This window comes from Siniperca chuatsi, linkage group LG15 (genome assembly GCF_020085105.1).
Source record: "Siniperca chuatsi isolate FFG_IHB_CAS linkage group LG15, ASM2008510v1, whole genome shotgun sequence".
NCBI classification, from domain to species: Eukaryota; Metazoa; Chordata; class Actinopteri; order Centrarchiformes; family Sinipercidae; genus Siniperca; species Siniperca chuatsi.
The window spans coordinates 5580222-5599162 of NC_058056.1; the positions used below are offsets into that span (position 1 = coordinate 5580222).

Sequence of the window (18941 nt, forward strand, 5' to 3'; positions counted from 1 at the left end):
ACTTCTGTGCAGCGTATCTGGGTATAGCGCAGGTTGCTAAATACAGTCAGTGAGCACAGGTTTTGGTTTTGGTTGCTGTATAGGCATGACAATACCAAACATGGCAGCCTGACTCTGTGTGTGGCTTCCCGAAGTCTCGTTGTCAGTCACTGCAACCAGTAGAGTAGTTTCCTAAGAAATAGTTCCAGCTCCTACCTCCCTGTGAAACCACACATTGTCGTGTTTTACATTTCTGTTTATGTACAGAACAAACAAGTTAAACAAGTGCAAGGATAGAACCAGGCTAGCTATGCTATGCTAAGATAAACTGCAAAAAAGCTAATGACATACTAAGCTGTACTTTGTGTTTAGTGCTAATTAGCAAATGTAAGCATGCTAAAACGCTTAAGATTAAGATTGTGAACAGGGTAAACATTATACCTGCTTAACATGAGCATGTTAGCATTGTCATTGTGAGAATGCTGACATCAGCATTTGGCTTAAAGCACCACTGTGCCTAAATACACAGAGCCACTAGTGTGGCTGTAGACTCTTGTTTGATAATTGTCAACAAATCTCATAAAAGGACCAAAACCAAGAATAAATTGATCCTACTAAAAAATATTGTGTGTGTATTCGAAGCCTGATATAATTTATTCCTCTGTGCAATAGAGCTCCATTGTTGTCCAAAAACTATTAAAAATACATCAATGAGCACTGGTATTCCTTCATTACCATGAACACAAACAAATTTATGTAGTTTATTTTGACTCAATCAAACATACACCATCCTGCTGCCTGAGCTACTCACTAGAGCACCCATTGTGTATTAATCCACGGCTGGAAATAATCCCCAACAAATGCACTATTTCCTCCTGTTTGAGCAGTGTTTGTTAAAAATTACAGTGCCCAACTGTTTTAGGAAATTACTGAGCTTTCTTAAATATGGAACCTTATATTTGTAACCTGTATCACAGACAGGGTAGGGAAGTCGGAAAGTATTAAGAGACAGACAAGTTGTTTGTTCTGATCTTTTTTAATGGAATTTGATGACAAAAATAAAAATATATATCGGAACGCCAGCCTTAACGTTTAACCTTTTGTGTAACATTTTATAATTGTTGTAATTTCCTTTGACACTGCACATGCATTCCCAGACATGATCTGGAAATGCATGCAGATGTTTAAAATCAGTTTAGTTGCTGTATTTAGCAGTCATGTGAAATCTGACCAACAAGCTCCATTCCTCTACGTCTGCAGCGTGTGTGGATGAACCTGTATGCATGTTTGACCAACATCTGTATTATAATTGACTGTGACTTTGCGGTTTTGTGTGTGTGTGTGTGTGTGTGTGCCTTTGTGTATTGACAGCGTGCTGTGGGAGCCCATGGGGGATGGCAAGCGTGTGATTTCATTGGCTGATAACCACGCACTACTCTGGGACCTGCAGGAGAGCTCCACACAAGCCACGGTAAGACACACACACACACACACACACTGTAAACCACAGTACATACATAACACACACACACCATATCACACAATAGCTAACTCATTATTTGATAACCACCATATCATCTTGGTGTTATCAGACGCACACATCTTCTCTCTGCGACAACAACAGAGTGTCCACTATTCATTCTGTCTCACACACACGGATACACACACACAGTATCTGGGCAGGTTTCTAAGCTGCGGCCACTTCAATTTTATTCTGGTCAAGCCTCTTCCACAGTGATAGTAATAGTCTTGTTTAATAAGTACGAGAAAAGTAATTTACTAAATCTGTCTTCACAGTTCACTGAAGAAGTGCTACCAGCTACCATTGTGTGTCACATGAAATGTACGGAAACTGCACTACATAACCAAATATGGACATCGGAACATTATATCCATATATGATAGTTTAACATCTCATTCCAAAACCGTGGGCGTTAATATGCTGCTATTAGTGCGTTTACACAGTAACTGTCCCAGGAGACCAAGAACCTTTTGAGGAGCTCAGGAACTTAACCTGCGTTTCAACCAGAAGAAGCAGTTGAGAGACAGACATTTCTTGTTGTTAATTAATGTTTACAACAAAGTTATACTGTTAGCTTCTCGACTAGTCTTTTAAAAAAAAAAGGGGTTAGATAAAGAGAGAGAGAGAGTGTACGAACAAACTGAAAGCCTGAGCAAACGAGAGAGAGAGAGCTAGTGAAGGAGAGAAATAAAACTTTATTTGAAGGATTTCCACAAGATTTTGGAACCTGGCTGCAGTGATTTTTCTCCCATTCAGCAGTGGTGGAAGAAATACTCCGATCTTTTTAAAGAAAAGTAGAAATACCATTGTCTAAAATACCATTGTAAGCCCTAAATTAAAAATGTTACATAAGTATGATTACAGAAGTATTATCAGAAAAATGTACTTATCAAAAGTACTCATTATGAAGAACGGCTTCTTGTTATTTTTCATATATTATATTATTGGTATTATCACTAATGAATACATATAAATAGCATTTTGCAGTAGATTAATAGCATGGCGCTGCATCATTTTTCATAAGCATATCAATTGTTTTTTTATGTAAAATCTTTATGTGTCAAGTGTCAAATAAATGTAAATAAAGAGTACAATATTTCCCTCTGGAATGTAGAGGAGTAGAAGTATAAAGTAGTATGAAATTTACTATACTCAAGTAAAGTACAATGAACTCAAATTTGTACTTAAGTATAGTACTTGAGTAAATGTATGTAGTTACATTCCACCACTGCCATTCAACCACAAGAACATTAGTGAGGGCGATCACTGATGTCGGGTGATAAGGCCTGGCATTCCAATTCATCCCAAAGGTTTTGGATGGGGTTGAGGTCAGAGCTTTGTGCAGGCCAGTCAAGTTCATCCACACCTGGGAAAACCATTTCTTTGTGGACCTGGCTTTGTGTACAGGGGCATTGCAATGTTGAAACAAGAACGAGACAAGTGCAAACTGTTGACACAAAGTCTTCAGAGAGCCAAGGTAATTCTTCAGTGCATTCATACTCAGTTCTGTCTTATTCCTATCGTGCAAAAATACACAATAATAGCGTTTAAAAGACTAAAAATGAATGGATCACCATGTAACTGTAACGCTTGTAGTTGTGCCCTTCCTAATGCAAGGTGAAGAGTCTCTTCACTGTAAATTCCCTGTCTCCAAACCCGTCAGGTTTGCAATTAAAATGCCCATTATGTATTTAAAGACTCAAGATAGTGGTGTATGTCAGGTGTGCATGTGAGGAAGAAGTAATAGTAGTGTGGTGTGTTGGCCCATGCTTTCGTGTGTGTGTGTGTGTGTGTGTTGTTCCTTTAGAAGCCATGAGCGAAGAAGAATATAGATGGGTCATTGGTAATTCATGCTCTCGTTGAGGGATTCACATAAAGGGCAGGCAGGTCACACACCTTGCATGTGAGTGCATGCATGTGTGTTCATTTAAACTCAGCAAGCCTTTGAAAAATCTCTAGTCGCAGTTTGGATTAATGCATGCACACACTCGCCCCCCTCTCTCTCATACTCTTGCTGTATCAATGTGTGTCTGCTGGGGATGTTCCCAATTATTTGATTGTTGATTATTCATTCACATTCACATTGATCAAGGTTCACATCACGATAGTAGTATTATTAGTTTGGATAATTTAATATCGTCCCTGTTTTACAGAAAATGCAGTGATTTAAATTGTTCACCAGGAGGAGCTGTTTGTTTTATATATTACTGCCAGGCAGTTGGAAAATGTTGCGGTGTAAATATTGAATTGTGGAGAAGTTCGTCATGTTCCAGGATGGCTGAAAAGTCTGCCATTTTCAATTTTGTTACTTCAGAATATGGCCTTAGACCAACATTTGTTGCTCCTATGCCTAGTGTATATGGATATTAGCTTCAAGCTAGCGTTGTTCCATTTGTGTTGTGTGTTGACAGTTTCCAGCTTTGTTGGCAAATTGAAGTTAGAAAACGAAAAAGAAAGTTTTGTCACTGTTTTGTCATGTGTTTAATTTATTAATACATGCACACAGACCTTTCCCTTTGGGCTACACATATACTATATGTTGTGCATCCATAAGAATCCCTGATAGGGATGCACATTTTACATAATTACAATAATAATAATAATAACATACTTTCATGAATTTTACAAACATCTTCACACATAATGTACTGTCATGTTCACATTGAGGTGGAAATTTTGGTGGGAGAAAACCTATTCTGGATGTCTGGAGTCAAGTGTTGCTTTGTGCGTTATTTATTGATGCACTATATTGGAATTAACCTTAACAATGATTATTTTATTGCTTGTTTGTTTGTCCATTGATTCATGTATGTGTTTACTGGAAGTATGTTTTTAATTATATTATGATTGATTAATCTATGCCTCCAGCATAATTTCCACAGCAGGAGGTGTTGAGTGTCAGTCAAGGTAACTTACTGTAACAACAGTTTCGCCAAAAGATGGCGAAACTTAGCATATAGGGGACCATATTAAAATTAGAATGGAAATTAAAATGTAATTCCACAATAGCATTATAATTTTCCACATATGTATGTGTTATTTGAGTGAAAATGAAAATGCAATAATCCAATTAGCATTTTTATTTCTACGCACTCGTGTGGGTGTTCTATGAACATATTAAAATGGAAAAGCTGTTTGACATCGAATTTTCAAAGTCATACCCCACTGTACAGTGGACAATATTGAAATGTTAATTCAAATTTGAAAATGTGATATAAACAAACAACAAACCCGATATTCCATTTATGCAAGCAATATTTAAGTCAAAATGAAAGTGCGATTTTTTTATTTTTATTTTTTTTTTTAGCAATTTGAAAATGGAAATGAAAACTGCATTTGAAATTTAATTTTCAAAGACTTAACCTGCTGTATAGTGAACAATATTCAAATGCAATAAGTGAAACAGCGCCCCCAGTCTATTGCATTTACATTTACATGTCACCATGCTCTCCCGGTGTCAAAATGAAAATGAAATCTGTCCCTCTCATCAAGGCAGGTCTTCAGTTAGGATGTCACTTCTCGTTCAGTCACTTGGTTCATTAACATTCTACCTACAGACCTGGGCACGTCTGTCATTTTTCCAACCTACTTTAGATGAAACCACGCCCACTTCCTTATGAGGAAAGCCTTGGCGGCATGTGACAGATGAATTTACTGTTTATTAGACCACAAATGAGACAAGAATTAGGATGGAAAAAACAATAGATGCCGCCAGAGTGTTTATGTGTTTCTTTTAACTGTGTAATTGTGCGCATGAAAAATAAAGACATTTCATCACGAGTCACGAAACTTAATGTAAATTTAACTCACCAACACAGATTTAACAATCAGCAACATAAATGAATCGGCATTAGCGTAAATGTTAGACCGCCATTTCTCTGTATTTTGGACTTGAGGCCACGTTCTGAAGGTCCATCCAGATTGAAACCAAAGATAATATTCGCCTCTTGTTTGTGCAAATTTAACTGGTGGACTGTTTTTGCAGTGTGTTTATTTTCCACAACCAGCCAATGCACGAACTTTACAGACACAGACTGTGTGGGTCCAGAACATTCCTTTGCTGGGATTTTGTAAAACCTTTGGATACGAGCAAAGGTTTCATTCAAGCTGAAAGATTTTTAACTTTTGAGGATTTATTGTCACCTCGAATTTGAACAAATTTCAGAACAAACATCGCATTCTTCAGTTGTCCGGGAACATGGCCAACCACACTGCCACATTTACACTGGAACTATGCACATACAAAGCTAACCTCACAAGGATAAATAGCTCCACTTGGTGGACAATTGAAACCATTTAAACCACAACATGAATGTAAATGACAAATACACTATCATTAATGAATTTCTGCACCCTTACCCCTTTATGTCTGCACTTCCTCAGTGCCTCTAACTTATATACATGTATTTGTTCTGCTTGTAGTCAATTCAGCGTCTCTTTGTGTATTAGTGTGTGTGTGTGTGTGTGTGTGTCCCCTGCGCCATGACCCCAGTATGAGGTTGAGTAGGACCATGGAGGTGGGGGGTTGTTGATTCTATCCTCTGACACCGACACTGGACAACACAGCTATTAAATCCTGTATCAAGGGAGGAGGAGAGAGGTGGAAAGTAATGGTGGGAAAGTAGTATAATGAGAAAGGGAAGATAGAGTGAGGATGAAGAAAGAGGGAGCAATGGAGGGCCCGACTGATTGGAAAGATGGAGATTAGTAGGGAGAAAGAGGGAGATATGGATAAGGAAAGAGAGTGGGCTTGATGAGAAGAAAGGGAGTGAAAAAGAGGAGAAAGAGCTTGGCAGCCAAGACAAATTCCTCCAGTGCTGATGAGAATGCTAATCTCCTTCCCTCCCTCCCTCTTCCCTCCTTTCATCCCACTCTCCTCTCTCCCGTTCCCTCTATCTGTCATAGGGTGATGTGTTCATCTCAAGCCGTGTCCAGCTGCATTGTGGATGTGTCTCTCAAGGGCCTGGCCTAGATTAGTGTGTGTGTTCAGTGTGGGTGTTTACGTGAGTGTGTGTATGCATATATAAGAGAGGATCATGTGCATAAGCTTACCAGTGTGCATTGTTTTGAAGGAATATTTGTGTGTTTATGTGTGTGTGTGCGTGTGTGTGTGTGTGTGTGTCTGCATGCATGTGCATGGCTCATCAATTAGAATCACTGGTGGAATTGAATGAGAACATCTCTGCCGGCTCACAGCACACCCACACACCTTGTTTTGCTCATCTGCTCACATACACACTCTCTTCTGGAGTCTAGAGAAAGCATAAATGCAAGGCGATTTGACAGATAGCTTTGCATTAGTGCTGCTTGTGTCCTAAATGAATGCGTTCCCTAGTGTTATGTGTACTGCCTTGTTAGGGCCGCTAATTCAGTTAGTGCACTAATAAAGCTGGGAACCTGGGATGCACGAAGCTTCCCACTGATCATGGAGTTTACAGAGCTTCTGTTCTGTCAAGAGGAAGTCAGGGAACTTGATCAATTCTTGTGTTTCATTCTCAATATTCTTTGCAATAGATGGTGGTGTTTTTTCCCACAGAATCCCAGTTACAATGGAAATCTGACCCCTTTGGATAAATGAAGACACACAATACCGTAATGTTAATAGTAACATCACAGCAGAAAAAGCGCCATCAGCGACATTCTCTATTAATTTCTCATCGAAACCTTCTGCCGCCATCATTTTGTTAGAGTCTTCAGATGACCTTACTTTATACCCTGATATACTGACCACACCATTCATCTGCTTAATTACATCTAGGATGCTTTAGGCGGAAGTATGCTTAAAGCAAAGTTTGTACAACATGTCATCTGACCAGTGATTATAGCTGTTCTGAACCGCTACACTTGAATTTGGGCTGAAAAGCCTGCCATCATAGAGAGGGGTGGATGGTGCTAATCGTTTAAAAGGCATTCATAGTGTCACACTCGGTTGGTCATACGAAACATACTAGAATTAGATGTGTAAAGAATGAAAAAGAGGGCTTGAGAAAGAAGTTAAAACCCTGCTTACTTTCTCACCTCCACACAACAGGCCAATTGCTGTGTGAAGTTGGCGTGCTTGTCATGTTGTCAGTTTTCTAAAGTTACAGAAATTGTCGGATGCAGTCCCCCCCCAATTCTGATATCGGAAAGGTGTGGGGGTAGGGGGTTTAAGACCATCCAACAAGCATTTCAATTGGGTCATACTAACACCTTTAGCTGTAATTTCTGAGGATGCACACAACCAATGAAGGATTGCAAGGTAAACAGGGATAGCCATCATGCGCACATGAATACATAGTTAAAAACAAGTTATGTAAAGGTGATCTAACTGCCATTTCAATGTGCCTTTAATCAAATAAGTCGCAACATGTCTGTTTTGCTCATGATTGGTATGCTCAGTATCCCTAACCTGACATAAAAAATGGGACGGAGTCTTGTAAATGACCACTTTAATAAACCAAGAAGCAAGAATTTCTGTGTTCATGGAGGAACTCTGATTTAATGATGAAAATTCATGGAAAAGTCATGGAATTTTACATCAAGGCCACAGAGGAAACCCAGCTTCTCTCCTTGTCTGATTTTTATTTGTCCCCTTTCTTCTGCCACCTTTCTTCAGCTCCTTTCTTTTCACGCCTTTCTTTTCATTTCTTGTCGTCTTCTACCCTCTGTCCTTCTTCCTTTTGTCCAATCTGCTTTTCTCAGTCTTCCTCCCTCCCTCCCTCCCTCCCTCCCTCCCACCTTGCTGCTCTGTCGGCCTGTCTCTCTCTCTCTCTCTCTCTCTCTCTCTCTCTCTCTCTCTCTCTCTCTCGCTCACTCTGCCTCTGTCCTCTCTTGCTGAAATAATGAGAGTGTACCAGGGAGCTGTGTAGTGACGGGGCGATCGATGATCCCTGCTCCAACAGGCAGAGATGGGAGAGGGAGAGAGAGAGAAATGGGAGAAGGAGAAAGATGAGGATGAAAACCTGCAGATAGACAGCAGAAAAAATGGAGCACTGATGCTGCTTTTTAGAATTTTTAGATGCATCATAGTGTAAGGGAAAGATAACCCTTTCTAAAGCCAGCCTGCTGAATTAATTGGATTTAATTTTTAAAGTAGCCTGATGAAGTGATATGCTTTATAATTCAAAGTCCTTGAAGTGTTTTGACTTTAATTCATTTCACCTTCATTGTTGCCCTGTGAAATATTTGTAGCAGGTTTGATAAATATCCAATGACATGCATGTCATCTTGTTTGAAAAGCTTTAAATGTTGCAATTTAACCTGACTGCCTTTCAGCTAAACTACTTTTTTTGTATCCAGAGACATTTTGTCAGTTAAATGTTTTTCTGTTGAACTACCTAAGACATTACAATAAATTTGACTGATTTTCAACCAGTCTAAACAGGCTAGTTTGATTCAGCTTTCAACACTCATTAGTCTTAAATCCTCCAAGGGCTCATGTTCGACAGTCGATCCATAAGTAACTAGATTTAGTGTATAGACTCCCTCATGGGACCAAGGAGAGCCAGGAGTCAGTAGATCTGCTGACTGAGCATCAGGTTACAGAGGAGACAGGTGCATGCTGTTGCTGGTTCTGGCTGTTTAGGTCCTGTTGTGCTGTTGGGCATTGAAATGAGAACAGAACATATTAATCCATATGTTGGAGCATGGAGAGAGTGGCTCCACTTTGAAGAGGGATGCATTCATTGTCAGAACATTCAGTATTTATTTAATGCTACAGGTACAGTGCAGATTCTGAGAAAATATAAATACCACTACTGATGATGGTGGTATCCTTGCATTTCTGATAAAAATTTCATTTTTCTAAAACATGGAATTTGAATTTAATGTTACTTTATTATTCAGTCCCATCACTGCATACTTTCTATCTTAACAGGTCATTTAAAGCTGTATTAATTAGTATTTTGTTGGAATCATAACAAGCTGAAAACACAACATCTGACATTCACATAAGAATTCGATTCAGCGTGGTGCAAATCTGCAGGCAGCTGGTGTGCCAGTAATGCCTAAAATATTACTACAGAGTCATACTGAACAATTGTAGTCTTGAGTGTGGCCTGCAGAGAAAATTGCTCCTAATAATGTTTTATTATGCTGATTGAATGCACTGTACTGGCTGAACCTGTCACAGATATTTGGATGAAATTCACGTCCCTGCTCAGAGATGGTAATGAAGGTGTTGCTCTCCTCTGCAGGTCTCCAGCACTGCCACCCTGGAGGGCAAAGGTCAACTGAAGTTCACCTCAGGCAAGTGGAGCCCCCACCACAACTGCAGCCAGCTCGCCACAGCGAATGACACGGCCATACGAGGCTGGGACCTCCGCACCATGAGGTGAGCTTCGCTTACTGGGGCTGGTCTGAAAATACAATATCCCAATACATTCTGCATACATATAGTTTTACAGTTTTTACTGCAAATCCTGATATTGATACTTTAAATGGCCATTATTTAAGAGAATCCAGTTTTTTATTTATTTATTTATTTTTTTTTATTTTTTTGTTGTTGTTTGTTATTTTATAAAAACCTCTCCTCCTATTTCACTGTATTGATATTTTTTCTGAAAATCTGAAGAGGTACAGATACTTGAGTTGATGAAACCAGATAGGCTCAATAATACTATGGCTGCCAGTAAGCCTGTGCCAAGAAGAAGAATTTAAAAAGGCAGTGCTTTGGCGCATTGAGGATTGAAAATTTAAAAAGAGCAACATGAGGCATGTTTTCTGTAAGCTTTCCCACTCATTATTAAGGCACTTTTTTTTTTACACATGCACTTAAAACTAGTCGGATGTTTTCCTACAGCCTGCATTTAAATCTGACAGAAGTGAGTCGTGTAAGTTAACCTCTCAGAGCTTAACAATTTCAGCATGTGTTTACATGTCATTACAAGATATTTCAGTGCAGTACACAGTCAGTCAGTCATTCCCATTTCGCCAGGCGCATAGAGCAGCAACAAAATCCCTCCACTTCTGTCTATCGCTTGCCTTCTCCATGGTTCCCCATCTTTGATGGTGGTGTTGTAGCTCTCTCTCAATAGTCCTGCGCCGTGTTATTTTGGGTCTCCCTCTCTTTTGTTTACCCTCTGGGGTCCAATGGAATGCAATTTTGGGAATTGCTGTTGTTTCCATTCTGAGCACATGTCCTATCCAGGTCCACCGGCGTCTATGTAATGTTTTATGTACAGTATTTTGTCTTGCTGAGTGATTCTGAGAAGGTTGTTGTTGGAGCTGGTGTTTTGCCAAAAAACATGCATGATTTTTCGTAGGCATGATGTATTATGGGTGTCCTGTCCTGTTCAGAATTCTACTCCATAGAGTAGTGTTGACAATACACAGCTTGTTGCCCATAGGACTGGAGTCTCACTGTTTTGTCCTGTAAATGGTGAGGTGTATGTGAGAGGAGGGCTAGATCATCATCAAAGTCAAGGTCTTCAAGGGTGGAATAGAGAGTCCATCAAATTCCTCTCGCCTGATCTTCTGTTGTTCTCCACATGACCCAGTCTATAGTGAGGTTGAATAATAGTGTTGACATTACACATCCTTGGCGGACTCCGGATTCTACTGCAAAGCTGGTTTTGTTTGCCCCTACAGTGCTGGAAAAGCTGATGTAAAACTGTTGGATGATGTTCACAATATGAGAGGGGATACGATTACTTCTGAGGATCTTCCAGAGGCTATCATGGTGGATGCTGTCAAAAGCCTTCTTGAAGTCGATGAAGTTTATGTATAGTTGTCGTTGCCATTCACTGCACTGCTCAATGATGTTCCTGAGAGCGAAGATCTGGTCTATAGACCCTTTGCCTTTCCTAAATCCTGCTTGTTCGTCTCGGAGTAATTCATCTACGGCATGTCATGTAATGTTCGTGTATGATGATCTTGCAAAAACTCTTGCTGGGAACTGACAGAAGTGCAATGCTCCTCCAGTTGTTGCAGTCTGCTAGTGTGCCTTTCTTTGGTACTTTAACAATCACTCCTTTTGTCCAGTCTGATGGTATCTTCCCTTCCAGGCAGATGTCAGTAAATAGTGGAAGGAGGATGTTGGCAGCCAATTCTGGATCAGCTTTGAAGCACCAGGGGACTTCCTGTTTTTTCATGATTTAATGGCTTCTGTGATATCCCTTTTTGTTGGTGGGTTGATGTTGATGTCCAGGTCTTCTGCAGCTTCCTGTATCTCTGTTGGCTGTAGAGTGGGGTCTCTGTTGAGAATCTCTCTGAAGTGTTCTTTCCACCTCTTGTTCCTGTTCTTTTTGTGTGGTAAGTAGATGTCCATGTTTGTCTTTGATGAGGTTACTGGTTCTGAACTTACTACCAGTTTGTGGTAGTACAGGTTTGTGATTTTGTAGCCTGTTTCTTGTTGGTTGCTTGTAGCTGCTCTTTCGGCTGGGTTGGCCAGTTCCTCCAGGTAGGCTCCCTTATCATTCCTTACTAGCCTTTTCACCTGTATGTTGGTCTATACTAAAGTACACAGAAATGCATTTAATTTGACTCATCATGCTGAATGAAAATATTACAGTTGAATTTTGCCACAACTCTCCCCACCAATCCACATCAGTACTGCACATGTATTGCATATGCATATTTAAAGCCCTATATATTCAGTCTCTGGAAAAACTCAACTGTCATTTATTTATTTGCAATTTCAATATTGTGTTATCCAATCAATGATATCTAATTGAATCATGACTAGAGCTTATATTTTAGTACTTTTGGTACTGACCAAATATTTGTGTTTGTTTTCTCTTTTTAAATGCTAATATGATAAATAATAAACATTTTTATTATTGATTTATTAAAAGCTATATGTACTTTTCTAATGTCCATATTCACATAACATTAACAAAACAACCTTTGCTTTTTATTGTAAGTAACTAGTCAAACCAGCACCAGTTAACAACACAGAACCAGACAACTCCCGACCCTAAATACTGGTAGCTTAATGACATTTCTGCCATTTTGGCAGTAGAAACACACCACATATCTCTTTGCTGCAATGTACAGTATACTTTATGGGCAGGTTAGAAACAGTTTTGCTGTATGTGTCAATAAAGGACTGACAGTAAAATTAGGCTATGTATCAGCCACAATGAAACAGTAAATTGGACTCAACAACATGAACACCAGTGACAAGGGATGTGACGGTATCAAATTTTAATTTCATTGGTTATTGTGGCCAAACAGTTTTATCATGATAATTAACAAACTTTACTGAAAAACTACTGTTCGTGCTAAAATATTGTAAAATTACTTCATATCATGAGTACCTAGAATTTTATTAATCCTAAAAAACTAAACTGTATGGACTCTTTATTGGACTCTGCAAAAGAACTAACATCAAATACACTTAAAACACCTTAAACAAAGCAGGTTGGTTGTTGAACATTAAGAACAGTTTTTTCTTTGAATGCGCTGTCTGTTTTAGATTCTATGCACCATTCATGTTTTCATATTTCATTTGGGTGTTTTGGCTGTTTGGGTTTTTTGGTAATAGCAGTTGTTGGTGGGGTTGGAACCATCAGAATGTTTCACCACGATATACAGTACTCGTATACCGGCATATCTCTACATCTCTACCACTGACTTGCTTATCAGAGAATAGAATCTGATGTTGTATTTTCAATCCAAAGTCATAACTGCTCTATGTATCAAATTGAATTATGACTGCAAACATCTGAAGGCCTGTTGGCTCAAGGTCCGTGGACACTGGTCCAGTCAGCACAGTTCAATATTCTGGCTCACACAGAAAAGTTGGAGCAACTCACTGCATACACAAACTCAAGTCTAGTTGCCACAGTGGTGACCCATTACGGGGTGCAAATATGCCACCTTTAACTGAAAGACTTGATACCTGAAAGACTTGAGACTTGATATCTGACATTGATAAAAGCCTGTTTTTAAAAAGTCCTGTTACTTTAGTTTGGACGTTAAAGGAATCTGGCCTGGGTCTAGTGTCAAGAATTGAAAGCTGGTATTTAATGTTTGGTCAGATCCTTACATTACTTATTCTTTGATATTTCCTCATTTAAATAATAATGTTGGTAAATGTAGACTGTATTTTATTGAGGTAAAGTCCCTTTAAAGCTGCATTGTGTTAAAATTAAACACTGATGCTTTTGAAGGCTTTTAGCTTATATTGTTAAATAGAAAAAAGTGGTTTTCAATTTTTTTTTTCATATTCCTCAATGTGAGATTCTAAAATTCTGTATCGTATTGGCACCAGTATCAAAAAATTACAAATGATACCCAGCCCTAATCATGACCCACAGTATTGCAGTTAAATCATCTTGAGCTCCTTGACAAAACCTATATTTGTCTTTCTTTAAGAATACTACTATCATCACTGAATTTTTATAATTTATTGGAAAATACTTTTCTGAATGTAAGTAGCAAAATTGAAGACAAGAAAAAAACAAAAACAAACCTGCACATTGCTCCGATTTTGATCCAAATTCAGAGTTCTGTTTTTGTCCAGATAAATATCTGAAATGTGCAATGAGGTGTGTTTGGCATAATGTTCTCTGTGGAAACGCTAGGAAGGCTGTGGTAACAGTGGACTAACTGGCAGAGGGAATCTCTGTGAATTTCCTCTAACACGTTTTGTTTGCCGTCCTGTGGTTGTTCATGAATCTAATGAAGTGTAAGCTTCTCTTCAGCACATTATAAAGTGCGAGGCGACAGAACACAAATGTTCCTGCTTGACATGGAAAATGTGTACTACCACACATTAACCTTATGTAGCAGGTTAAAGGTTTAAATGCATTAAACTGATCATATCGAATTACCTTAATTTTGGTAAGAGGAAGGAGCAGGTTTACACTCACTTCCAGCTATCAGAATAAAATCAGCGTTCATAGTAAATGTTTAACTCAGTAAATTAATTTTAAAACTGGGCGCCACTCATTTTACATAGAGAAATTAATAAATAAATTAATTAATAATCAGTTTAATTAATAATCAATTTAGTCTCAATTTGAACTTGCTGCAGAGTTCTTGTCTCGGGACAGTGACCTGAATATTTCATACGCACAAATACACAATAACCAACGTTACATACATTTTTATTTAATTTTTATTTACTAACTACACATGCAAGACAATAACTACTAGACTACACAAACAACTACACTACTAAACACACAAATAAACTGATAAATGCAACCATGAATGATATGAACACAGTGATTAATAATTAAGTGAATGAATGACCATTTGACACAGAGGGAGATTATTATTAGGAATTATTAATCACCTGAAATAATTTTGCTATCATAACTATGTTGATGAAAGATCCTAATTTTCTTCTACATTTTCTAATTGTTCCTGTTAAGCTAAAGTGTCAAACCCCAATGTCACAGAAAAGTATATGTTGTTTCACCTTAGTTTTGTCTAAGCAGGGTAAGCGTTGCCCTGGAGGGAAGAGGAGAGGAAAAGCAGTGCCATTTTTCTGGGGCACTCTGTGGCAATTGGTTCCGGGTGAAACTCCCTTGAGTTCCATGTTTCAGGACGCACTGTCGGTACCATGGGGCGACTCTGGCCTGAGTCGGATCTCTTCCTCCATAAGCAGTCTGATGAAGTTTGGTTGTGATGGCAACACGGTCTGAGCGTCTGCCAGATGTTGACTCCAGTGCTGCAACTGGATGTAGCAACTTCTTTAATCTGGTATCAGCAATTTACCAGATAAGAAACCCGCTAATAGTTTCTTTCTTTAAGAGTTAAGTCTTTGATTCTATTTTGCTCCGTCTCTCCATCTCTCTCTATTTCTCCTTCTCTGCACCATGTGACTGGTGCATAAGGCCCAGGTTTTTGTCTTTTCTAACGTTTGTCGTGTTGGATCTCAGAGATGGCACAGCCTCCTTTTTAGGTCTAGGTTTTGGTCTTGGAGAGTAGGGGCAGGGACAATAAGTTTCCTCTTGTCTTTAAGTCTTCTGTAAGAGGGCTAGGTTGTGTTCAAGGTGCGAGACATGACTCCACTCCCACCATAATCTTATCATAATTCTTTCTGATGGATTAATAAAGTTTTGAGTTTAATTCTCCCATGTTATAGCTTTTTCTTATCAGTTGTTGGAAGGCACCACACACTTTTATGAATAAAACAGAATATTGTCGACTTATAACTTATAAGTAATTAACTGACAGTGTTAATTAAATGTCAGACATGGTAGGCCTAATATATGTTACGAAATCTGCTATTATGACGACACACTATGTATAGGTTATACGCACATATCTATAACAGTAAATTAAATAGGAAAATACAATCACACAAATTAGATGTCCACATATTTCAGCAATCTTTGTATCTCAGGAATGTGTTTTGCCTGTCTGTTAGGGTTAGGGTTGTCTTTCTTCTCATGGGGTGAGAGGAGGAGGAGGGTCAGCAGAAACACACGCGTGCTCTGAGGGCTGTGGAATTCAGCATTTCAGTTAAATTTCCTCTTGTTACCAGCCATGATAAAGTAATTGTCATGTAGATACATATTCACATTTCCTGCTTCATTAGCTATTCAGCACATCATAATAGGCGAATATGTACCATTCAGTAACCTTAGGCATGTTCAGTTGATTAATATTAAGGTTAAGACAACAACAGATCAGTTGAAAATATTCTTGGCAATGTATGTCATTAGAGTGGCAAGCAAGGACTTACTTGTTGTCCCAAAGTATTATGGATGTCCTGAAAGAATAGTTTGTTAATACATAAGATGGTGATCCATACTTTGTATGACATCATAGTGATTTCTTTACATAAAGAACAGTTCTTGTTGACAGGGTCTAGTGGTATCAGCATGACAAGTGTCAAGTTCCACATTCTTCTTACATTGTTACTCAGCATAACACATCAATTAATACATTTGATTCTGCATGGCAAAGTCATTTTCTTTTTTTCCCTTTAGTCTTAATGTTTCAGGTCCTGGTTTTAACTTGATGAAGACCAGAGATCATGAGATGTTTCTTGAAAGAGGGTGGTGTCAGGTTGTGTTATGCACGATCAGGGAGTGTAAGTTGTAATTTATTAGACTGGCTTAGGTTGTTCATGCTTGTGAGTTTTTGCAGGCCATAAATCGAGTAATTGTTATTCAACCTTCCATTAGTGACCTGAGTCCGTCAAAGGTCAAATTGACAGAGGAGGTTGCTGGGGAAGGCTTATCAGTTTCTGGTTTATGACTTAGAAGCCAGTTTTCAGAAAAAGTCTAAGTGTTTTCATTAATGAACATCCAAAATGTTCATCAGGATTGGGGTTGATCATGCTACACTTGTAATTCCAGGTTATCAGCTACCCACCTTACAACCTCTAGCTGTGTGTGTGTATGTTTGTGTATGTGTGTGTTTTGTTTGTGTTCCCTGTGCTTCAGAGGTGTGTGATGAGTGAGGTCAGCATGTTTGTACGTGTGGAATAATAGAGGAATAATAATAACCTTGCTATCCATCGCCATGATAACAGCAATGTGCCGAACAGATTGAGAGGGGTGATGGGTGAAGGAGAGAGAGATGGGGAGAGAGAGAGAATATATTTACAAGATGCGTATCACAGGCCCAGATAAGATAGCTGAATCATTGATATCACTCCCCGTCAGCCCCATAACAAATGATAGAGTTCCTGCACACTACGTTTTTGGACGTTCTCCTGCTGTGCTATTTTGAAAGATGCAACAGTGCTGATTTGGCCGTCGGCACAAAGGGAAGGAAGGGGCGGCAGCACAGGGCTTGTTAGTAGAGACCACAGTCTCATCTCTAATATCACAGTGTACTGAAAGATCTCTTGTGCATTATTTTATACACATTTCCCTGAAATTGAGCTTGTATCTTTGGAAACTAGGCTAACATTTTAAATAAAGTTCTGTGGGTTTGAGAATTTTTTATCTGCATAGCCTGAGATTGTAATGACTGGTCCATCAATCATTCGCTGTTGGTTAAGGGACGATATGATCAAGTAGCTTTTACTTTCATATGGATAGGGAGTACATTCATATTTATCTAAAGAATAACTTAAAGCTAGGGTAGGTAATGTATTTCAGAAGCATTTTTTGTTATATTTGTTGAAATTCTATTTACATCCTGACAGCAATCAATAAATCAAATCCGTTATTTGTGGCTGTCGCAGGCCTGTAATAAGTCCATCCAATCTACCTACCTGTCTTCCTTCCTACCTACCTGCACTGCCCGTGCACTCATTGCGCATGAAAATGTGTTTTGGGGGAGTGGCTTTGGATGGAGGCCTGAAGGGGTGGAATTTTTTCGGTTGGATACTTTCAAAATATAGTCTCTTGTTAGTTTCTCCAACGTTACCTACCCTAGCTTTAATGTTTAGAAAGATAGAACTGATTCCTCTTCATATTAGTGGTTGTTTGCCTTATGAGCATCACTGAAGGTATTTGTCTGGATTTACAGTAATAATTTCCATTAAGAAAGATATAGTTTACAAAAGTAAAATATATAGAGCTGAAACGGTTAGACAATTAATCAATCAGCTGATCGACAGAAAAATAATCAGCATCAATTTTGATAATTGATTAATAATTATAAAGCCAAAATGACCACAATTGTCTGCTTCCAGCTTCTTAAATGTGAAGATTTGTTGCTTTTCCTTGTTTTCGATGATAGTAAACTGAATCTCTTTGGGTTTTGGATTGTTGGTCCCACAAAACAAGCAATTTCAATATGTCATCTTATGTTATGGGAAATTATAATGGGCATTTTTTACTATTTTCTGGTAACTTAATCAATTCATTGAGAAAATACTTGGCAGATGGATCAATAATGAATGTAATCTTTAGTTTCCCTAAAAGCTAAAAAACAATTAAATGTAAAAAGTAAAATGTAAAACAAAAAACAAACATTTTAATAGCTTCAAGCGATTGTAAATAATAGGTCTGTGGTTTCTGTATGATTTTTTTTTTTTGTCATTTATACATTGGAGTTATGACAGACAACAACCAAGGACATGGGGTGTGTGTGTGTGTGTGTGTGTGTGTGTGTGTGTGTGTGTGTGTGTGTGTGTGTGTGTGTGTGTGTATGTTCATGTGTGCACATCCATGCGCAAGTGTGAAGTGGTTGCGAGTGGAAAGCTTGCAAGTGTGAATGAGCGGTGAGTCACATTTATGTGTGTGTCTGTTTGAGTGACTTGCATGTGACAAGTGACTGTGTGCTTGCCTGTGTTTGCTCTTTGCTTTGTGTACCTTTCTGCTTTTGTGTGAGTGGTGTTGCGTGCTCATGCCTCTACATAAATGTGGCCTGCTTGTGCGTTTGTGTGTGATTTTGTGTGTGTGTGTGTCCAGTTGGCATGGCAGCTGTGTGATGGCAGCCTCTCAGCACGCTCCACTGCCTCCTCAAATGACCTCTGAGGTGTCCCCTCACACCCGCACACACACAAAAAAGTACACATGAAAGTACACAAACACAGCAAACGCACTCTTCTCTTCTCCCCCCACAGTCTCAGGGCTTGTCACCCACTCTGCCAGCCCAA

General features: G+C 38.8%; 1 protein-coding gene across 2 annotated transcripts in view; it reads left to right on the top strand.

The window, feature by feature from the left end:
* eipr1 (EARP complex and GARP complex interacting protein 1) overlaps positions 1-18941 on the top strand; it is a 79598-nt gene that overhangs the window by 29634 nt on the left and 31023 nt on the right. For both annotated transcript variants that reach the window (XM_044166441.1, XM_044166442.1), the window contains 2 exons: positions 1351-1450; positions 9679-9815. In XM_044166441.1, the coding sequence (XP_044022376.1) occupies positions 1351-1450; positions 9679-9815 (237 nt within the window). The remainder of the gene's footprint in view (positions 1-1350; positions 1451-9678; positions 9816-18941) is intronic.